The sequence below is a fragment of the Quercus suber genome, unplaced genomic scaffold, assembly GCF_002906115.3.
Source record: "Quercus suber isolate HL8 unplaced genomic scaffold, Cork oak 2.0 scaffold_808, whole genome shotgun sequence".
Classification (NCBI taxonomy): Eukaryota; Viridiplantae; Streptophyta; class Magnoliopsida; order Fagales; family Fagaceae; genus Quercus; species Quercus suber.
This window is the reverse complement of record NW_027070242.1, coordinates 281,054-289,282: the sequence shown is the minus strand read 5'-3', so window position 1 is coordinate 289,282 and position 8,229 is coordinate 281,054. Positions and strand designations below refer to the sequence as shown.

Sequence of the window (8,229 nt, the reverse complement as noted above, 5' to 3'; positions counted from 1 at the left end):
TACAAATGGCATAGTCTTGTCCATCCCAACCCAAACCAAGTACGGTTTGAATGAAAGGTGAAACAGCCAAGTTTATTAAACAGATATGCATGCATCTCCATCCAAGTAAAGCTTCCATATCAGCCACTATTTTTTTTTTTCTTTTAAATTTCATATCCAAAGAAAAGTAGACGTTGAAATTCTAGTACTAGGCCCTTATATAAGATGGTAGGTACAACTAGAACCTCTCCCTCTCCCTCAATTGCAATGTAAAAAATGATTTGCTAGTGTGGTCATTTTTCTTGCACCACTTATAATTGTGTTATCACGTGGGCCGTGGGGTCACCTGGGCAGGCTTGCCACTGTTCAAACCTGCAACTCCCTTATTTTTTACAACTAGAACCTCAAGTTCTTCTATGCATCAGAATATAGTACTTGTCCCTAAAAACATCAAACTGGAAAATATTCACTTTCATAGCTCACACATATGTACCCATAAACTGGGCCTTTTGGGTGTGTGTGAGTCGGAAAATTTACCTATTCCAAATGCAAATCTAAAATTTTTATATACTTTCCATATTCTGAGAAAAGAAAAGATAAGAAAGAAACCAGGAAAATATAAATAAGATTTAACAAAATATGAAAAAGGAGGGGCATCCGGAGGTACAATCCTTTATTAAAAGAGGAATCAGTTCTGCAATGAGATTCAAAGATGGCACGTAAACATTGTTCAAAGCTGTTCCTTGTGGGATGGGATTGGAAGTTAGAAGGAACATCCAAGAAAAATAGTCAACCTATTGCAGATGCATATTTAAAAACATTCTCTATTTTTCCATATATTTGAGAAAATATAAAGAGAATAAAAGAAGCTATGGGGAAGAGTAAGAGTATGCTCCACCACATGAACAATGAAGGGATCACTCTATTTAACATAAACACAACGAATATCATCCCTCTCGTACTGTGAAGGCAATTTGTAGTTGGATTAAGGGGGATTCAGTGTAACCAAGTTATTACATTTTTTTTTCTTTTCTGTGGAAAAAAAGAAAGAAAAAAAGAAAAAAAAAAAGGCTTCTACATTTACCAGACTTGAATATGAAAACAAGAGACAATGAACATGATAGAAAAAATTAATTGAATTCTGAGTCTAACATCTTGATCTAAATTGCATTTTCACTAGAAATTGTGGGATTGACATTGACTAGTTCAGCTCTACAAATTCCCTAACTAAATAACAGCCTCCTGCTTCAGTCTAAACACTACATTATTGAACACTAATTTCTTGCCCATTTTCTCTTTCGTGTAATTATTATTACCTCTACCAACCCCACTTATTTTTTGTGTTACAAAGCATGCCAACCATGCATGCATTCCCTAGTTATGCTTAAGGGATGAATTAACTCAAAATCACTTTGAACTAATAACTTATTTTTTCCCTTGGGGTCCTGCTGGTTTGATAACACACAACACGCACCTTCATTCCATGTGTTTGTGTATCAATGTGTTGGATGGAGCAGCAATAAGTGGAGCAGACTCAGCTGGTTCGGTTTTGGGTAGTCTTCTGTCCTTGCTGCTTTGACTTGGTTCTCAGGCATGCATGGCATCCATTTTAAAAATCTGGTATGCCACTTGACCGTGATGAATACTCAGCTACCAATTTGAAAAACATTGATGATTTATCCTCTAATAGTCGCATTGGAGTATCAAACTCTGCAACTCGGCCTGCAAAATTATCAAAACAAGTTTCATGAGCAAAGAACGTGTGTGCATTCCCCCAACCTTAAATGCCAACCAGAAACAGAAAACAGAAGCCACAGAAAAATCAGGTAGTGGAAATTAATATTAAGATAATTCAGAATCATGCCCTGTCAGACCCAATTCCAAAGGGTTTCAAGGAGTTCAGATTTACTTTTAGTTTCCTGTGTCAATTTGGGAAATAAACAATTGATCATGTATCTACAGTAATAGGAGCAATAATAGCTGCATCCAGTGCAAAAAAGGACAGTCAAATCATTGGAAGGCCATAAGCACATGAAAAACTTTCTGAAATTAATCTCCCGTCAAAACTCATATTATTGAAGTTACTTTTAGTTATCTGAATAAAATCTCTTATGCATGGATTATGATTGAATAAAGTGAACCAGACCACCAATAAGGCTATCACAATCTGGGCGTGGTGGACTTGGTGGGGGCATAATCTACAGCAATATGCCTAAATTTTGCTTTACATTCATATGTATGGATAGTTCAAAAAAATTTCTATAGGAAAACCCTCTTACAACCAAATTGGAAGATCGTAGTATAAAATGAAACAAATGTAATGGATACAGTTTTTAATGATCTTGTAACACTTCCAAGTATGCACCCTTTTCCAGCCACATTTTCCATATAACATTCTTAACCCTTCCTTAACAGATACATCTACCAATGGAATGTATAAAAACCACGATGAAAACTGAACATTTAGATATATAACCTAACCTATATGAAATACCACTTGAGTTCATTAGTACTAATCACAAATGTCACACTGAGGCTAGACCTATATGTTGCAATGAATTAATAAGTTCAGAGTTAAACTTTACATACCATCACTGAGTACCAGAACTAGATCACTGTCAATAACAGTTGGAATACGGTGTGCAATTGTGCATACAGTACAATTCTTAAACTCAGTTCGAAGAATCTTCTGGATGAGATTGTCAGTGGCTGAATCAACTGATGCTGTTGCTTCATCAAGCACCAGTATCCTTGCCTGCTTAAGCAAAGCCCGACCCAAGGACACAAGTTGCCGCTGACCCACGCTCCAGTTATCTCCATTTTCAAGCACTGCAAAACAAAGTACAGCCGATCAATCACACATAACTCCAAAGGCTTAGTGAAAGAGAGAAATTTACAACATAATTATAGTAGGTGATATCTTGCCACATACCCGGTGCATCAAGCTTTTGCTCCTTAGCACGGATTATCTCTCCAAGTTGAGACTTATCAAGTGCCTGTGCCAAATCAAAATACACCAATTAGTCAGGGGCATATTATCATACATAATCACTATTTATTTTAAATTATTTTATAATCTATTATAATTTTTGGTTTTCTTATATAAACTTGGTCTTACACGATGTGCATTTGCGGGTTTGAGTCCAGGAATCAGCCTCTCCCAAAATAAAATTGGGGGTAAGGCTGCTTATCAATCACCTTTCCCAGACCCCGCAAAAATGGGAGCTTTGTGCACTGAGTACGACCTTTATTTTGAAATATTTTCTTTTGTTTACATATGATTCTTGAATAAGCTGTGCTTCACAGATGAATGAAACAATATAAACTTCAAAAAAAAAAAAAAAAAAAAAAGCACAACGGAATTTTCTTGATTATCAAACTTCTTAGAACCTTTCTGAAATTCAGAGGGTGAAAAAAAGAAAAAGGAAAAAAAAAAGGAATGTGAATTAAAGTCGATACTAACCTGCCAAATTTCATGATCTGAATGCTCTTCAAGGGGATCAAGATTGTTCCTAATGGTACCTTCAAATAAGGTAGGATCCTGAGGTATGATACTCAGACGACTACGAAGATCATGGAGGCCAATTTTTGAAATATCAATGTTGTCTATAATGATCCTCCCACCTTCTGGTTCAATTAATCGAAACAAAGCCTGGATCAAAGTAGATTTACCACTTCCAGTACGCCCAACAATTCCAATCTTCTTTCCACCAGGAAATTTACAGGTTACATCACGAAGAACCACAGGCAGATTCTCCTTATAACGAACCTACATAGGGAAAAGGGGGGGGGGGGGGGAGAGAGGGAGAGAGAGGAAGGAATAGAAAAGGGAAAAACATCAGCAACAAAGTTCAAATGCCAAGAAACCTTTATCATCAATTTTGAAAAAGCACAAGCATGTCAAGGTCAAACTGAACTGCATACCTTTAAGTCATTCATTTCAATTGTTCCATTCTCAGGCCATGAGGATGGAGGTCGAGAGTCCTCAATAATCGCTGGGGCTTCTCCTGGAATTTGGCTGTACTGATAAATCCTTTCTATGGAAATAATTTTGTTTTCAAGCTTGCAAAAGCTAAGTATCCATCGCGATAGGCGTGCATTCAAATTAAGGCCATATGTCACAGCAAGTCCTGCCATGCCTACAGAGAAGAAGCAACCATGCTTAGCAAAAGTATATTATCAAAAATTAAGGCATTTGATCAGGTACCTACTTTGGAACTTCTATCTCACATTTTACTCTTCCATTATTATTTTCAAAAATCAAGTAATTTTTCATCAGTTGCCTCCCCAAAGAGCGGAGCCTACTCTTCTTTACTAACAACAAATATGTATAGCAGCGATTGACACACATCCAACCTACCCTCCAAAAATTTCATGACCGAACAGTCATTGTCTTCTTCAAACTCATGACGTTTTAAGAGAGAGAGAGGAAAAAATAAACACGTTTCTTTCTCAAATCCAAATTTTCATTGATATACAGTCACTTTCATGTTGGCTTAATATGTGAAAGTTGTCGGTAATCATCTGGACACAAACCACCGTCGCTGCTGGTATCAGCACAGTCGGCAGTTGACAACTCATGTATATATAATATAACAACAATTAAACTTGGTTTGTGTTTAGTTTCATTCCTAAAAACACTGTCAAAAAATATTTTCTAGTGTTTAGTTGTGTTTCTAAAAAGTTATGGAAAACATTTTTTCTACCATTTTTCTGCATTTTCTCATCTCCTATATGTATATATATATATAAAAGGAGAATTTTAGATTTAAAAAAGAAAAAGAAAAAGAAAAAGCATGATCAGCTGCCAGCCGAGGTGGTTTGCAAACGGATACAGGGGACATTGGTGGAGGAAGGAGGTTTGGTTGATGAATTTTTGATGAGACGAAAAATGTTTTATGATAAATAAAAGTGTGAATCATTTTCTGCTAGAAATGCCTTTATTTTACAGTCAACTAGAAATTATACAATTTCAATCGCCCCAAACACTCGTAAAAGCAGAAAATATTTTTCAGAAATTAATTTCAGTCAAATCAAACATAGCTTTAATTCCAAAATTTTATGATTGGATATAATTTCTTAAAGAATCGTCTTTTTTTTTTCTTTTTTTTTTGGCTGAGATCTTAAAAGAATAGTCAAGAATCTAGATCAACTACATGTAATAAGGGACATTAACGTATATGTGTCTCTATAGTGAATTCATTTGTAATAAAGTAAATAATTTTTTTGCCAATGACAAGTTATGTATGGGTCAAATATCGGATCATTAAGAGAATTGGAAAAGAAAGATTCATCAAAAGAGAGATTCAAGATTCTGGAAGATTTACCAAAGATTGGACCTATAGTTTCATTATAAATAATTTTATAATTAATTAAATATAAATAAATAGATCAAATATGAAAAAAAAATAGCAAAAATTATAAAGATAAAGCATTTATGAATATTTTTCAAGTGAATGTCTTTAATATAGCACAATTTCATTCTCATTAATAGAGTTGCTAATTGCTATAGAAATACTAATAAATTAAATTGCGCTAACATGATTAATATATAGTAAATCCAAAGAAGAAAAATAGAGGATAATAAAACACTACAAATTACAAAGACTGTCAAATCAAAATGTTCAATAATGTAGGGTTCAATTTTAGGCGCACTAAATTAATAATGTAAGCTAATTTAATCAAGTAAATTAATAAAGACTGTCTTGTCATATGCAATGTACATGACTCATTGGGTTTGTTGAATTAAGTGAGTTATGTGCATTTCATATGATAAGAGACGTGTCATCTTTCTATTAGTAGTTGGAGTCCAAGGTTTCAAACATGTTTAGAGCCAAGCTTTATTGTTTGTATAAAACTATAATAGACGTGGAAGGGTTTGTGAGATCTTTCACAATTTCATACTAGTCTTTCCAATTAATGTGTATGGAAGTGCCTTTCAGAGGCCCTTTCGGCACAACTAGGCCATCGTCGTAGACGTGGAGAAGTCAACATATTTTAGAAGTACAAGAGCTTTTAGATGATCTCCCATGAGATGAAAACCATCACTAACATTTCCTTGAGAGATTAGGCAAATATGCTTCAGAGAGGTTATAATAGCTTCAACAACAAACTGATTCCCCACTAGATTCAACAATTAGTAGGAGCAGTCACTAAACAAGACCTGAGTAGCAAAACCGCATAACGCTCATGAACAGTGTCTGTTGTTTATGGAACTTCTACATAATATCCAAGAATGATATTCAGATTAAGATTTTAACAGTCACATATGGCACAACTTGTTATCCTTTACCAAAATCTTATTTCTAAAACCAAGCAGCAAGCTATCAACAGAGGGGAGAGATTCTAATCTGAGACTGTTGTTTGAAGGGGCAGAGTGCTTACAACTTCCTTAGTTTCAGAACTTCTCTCTGCAACAATCTTTGACATTCCAAACATCTGAAATTGAATTTCAACTACATGATCAGCAACAAACACAAACAGTTGAAATTGAATTTCAACTAAACAATAAGTAACAAGCAAAGACGGGTAACACAAGGAGGATGCAGTTGAAAGGGGTAAAAATAAAAAGACCTTTTGGATAGTCTTCTTAAAGCAAGATTTGTGTTCATCCATAGATGCATTGATGAACTCATCGATGTGGTCCTTCACATCCTCCAGGAATGTGGCTTGCTCATTCTTCTTCTTTCGACATGAAGTGATAGGTGGTGGGGATGTGGCAGCAGGTGAAGTCTGCTTTTCAGCTGGACTTTTCTGTGTTTCCATCCTCAATATTATACCTGACACCAAAGTGAAGTTACTCCGGATTAACACACAGAATTTAGTTTAAGAGTTTAAAAAGATGAAACAAACAAGCAACTTTGCTTAATAACCATCCATCACCCTAAACTAAACTGCAACCACATCAAGCCACCCTATTCATATACTCATTTCAATAAGAAAACATCACAGAAATCTTGCATTACACTGTTAATCCATACTTCTCAATAAAAAAAGATTGTACCCAATGCACAAAACTACTTTTATAGGGTTTAAAGAGAGGTGATTAGTAGGCAATCTACCTCCAATTATTTTTTACAAAGGTCATTCCAAAGACTCGAAATCCCCGTCATTTTGGATACAAGGCACTTGCTATCGAACCAAGGCCCAAGCTCTATTCTAAGATGCACAAGTACAGGTATGTTTATGGGTATAATACGATACGACAATTCCTGAAAAACTAGGATACGATACGGCGGAGATATGTGTATTAATTACTTATTAAATATTTTAATTATATTTTTTACACATTGTTAAGCATTTATTTTTCATATATTGTTAAGCATATATCAATTTAATAGCAATAATGGATAATAAAGCGACTTCATGGCCATTAAATGATGTTTAGAATATAAACTAAGATCCAAAAGGATAAATAAAAGATAATTAGATAAGTGTTCAATATTGAAACCAATATATAAAAAATTTAAATAAAAACTCTTACAAGTTTCGGCTCTCTCTCACTATCAAGGTAAATTTAAATAAAAACTCTTACAAGTTTCGGCTCTCTCTCACTATCAAGGTATGAAAAGTTATCAGATACAGGTATTTGAGCAAAAACGGAGTATCCGTGCATCCTAGCCTCTATTTTCCATACTTCACAACAACAACAACAAATACTACATTATGGGGCTTTTGTGTTTATAAGGAAATGGTACCCACTACCCAATATGATCAGTATTTTCAAGTTTTTTTTTTTATTATTATTAAACTTTATCATTCCTTCATAAATATAAATAAAAATTTAAGATTAATACACTTCAAATAAACAATCTTGATCATAGTGGCTAGCCCTATCATTGAAGAACCCCAACAACAGTATCAGTAATACACGACACAAAAAATATAAAACTTCCATATCTACAAGAATGCTATCTATACGAATAATTCATCAACTATTGGAAATACGCAGATTAATTTAACTAAATTGACAACAAAATATTTGTGAATACATCATGATATATATATTAATTTTTTGATGTAGAAAGTAAATACAAACAATTATCAAAAGCCTTAGAAACATATCTGAAAACATGTTAAGAAAAAATAACTTGCAAAATCAGAAAGAGAGAGGCCCACCGATAGGTTTTTTCGGCGACTGAGACGAGCTCCGGCGTCCGGCGGTGGTTTTTTTCTTCTCTTCTTTTGCTCAAATCTGTTCCGCCCAAAACTCTTCGTGAATGTTCTTTTTCGTTTTAAAGTTTTAGCTTT

General features: G+C 34.4%; 2 protein-coding genes across 2 annotated transcripts; both read right to left on the bottom strand.

Moving 5' to 3' along the window:
- Positions 1-1,097: 1,097 nt before the first annotated feature.
- LOC112005712 (ABC transporter C family member 5) lies at positions 1,098-4,140 on the bottom strand. The gene is made up of 5 exons (XM_065767469.1): positions 3,904-4,140; positions 3,443-3,748; positions 2,912-2,975; positions 2,569-2,808; positions 1,098-1,701 (listed from the first exon to the last, which is right to left on the bottom strand). Exons 1-5 carry the CDS (start codon positions 4,114-4,116, stop codon positions 1,589-1,591), a joined length of 936 nt encoding a protein of 311 aa, XP_065623541.1. The 5' UTR covers positions 4,117-4,140; the 3' UTR covers positions 1,098-1,588.
- Positions 4,141-6,075: 1,935 nt separating this feature from the next.
- Positions 6,076-8,219, bottom strand: LOC112005720 (uncharacterized). Its single transcript, XM_024038019.2, has 3 exons — positions 8,098-8,219; positions 6,553-6,758; positions 6,076-6,417 (listed from the first exon to the last, which is right to left on the bottom strand). Exons 2-3 carry the CDS (start codon positions 6,742-6,744, stop codon positions 6,325-6,327), a joined length of 285 nt encoding a protein of 94 aa, XP_023893787.2. The 5' UTR covers positions 6,745-6,758; positions 8,098-8,219; the 3' UTR covers positions 6,076-6,324.
- Positions 8,220-8,229: the final 10 nt, after the last annotated feature.

Bases quoted from the DNA above. Each gene is read 5' to 3' on its own strand.
- LOC112005712 (XM_065767469.1), bottom strand. From the start codon at position 4,116: ATGGCAGGACTTGCTGTGACATATGGCCTTAATTTGAATGCACGCCTA. The intron at 2,809-2,911 runs GTATGTGGCAAG...TTTGTTTTGCAG, and splicing joins GCAAAAGCTTGATGCACCGG to TGCTTGAAAATGGAGATAAC. The intron at 1,702-2,568 runs GTATGTAAAGTT...ATAATTTTGCAG, and splicing joins AGTTCTGGTACTCAGTGATG to GCCGAGTTGCAGAGTTTGAT.
- LOC112005720 (XM_024038019.2), bottom strand. From the start codon at position 6,744: ATGGAAACACAGAAAAGTCCAGCTGAAAAGCAGACTTCACCTGCTGCC. The intron at 6,418-6,552 runs GTCTTTTTATTT...ATTCAATTTCAG, and splicing joins TTAAGAAGACTATCCAAAAG to ATGTTTGGAATGTCAAAGAT.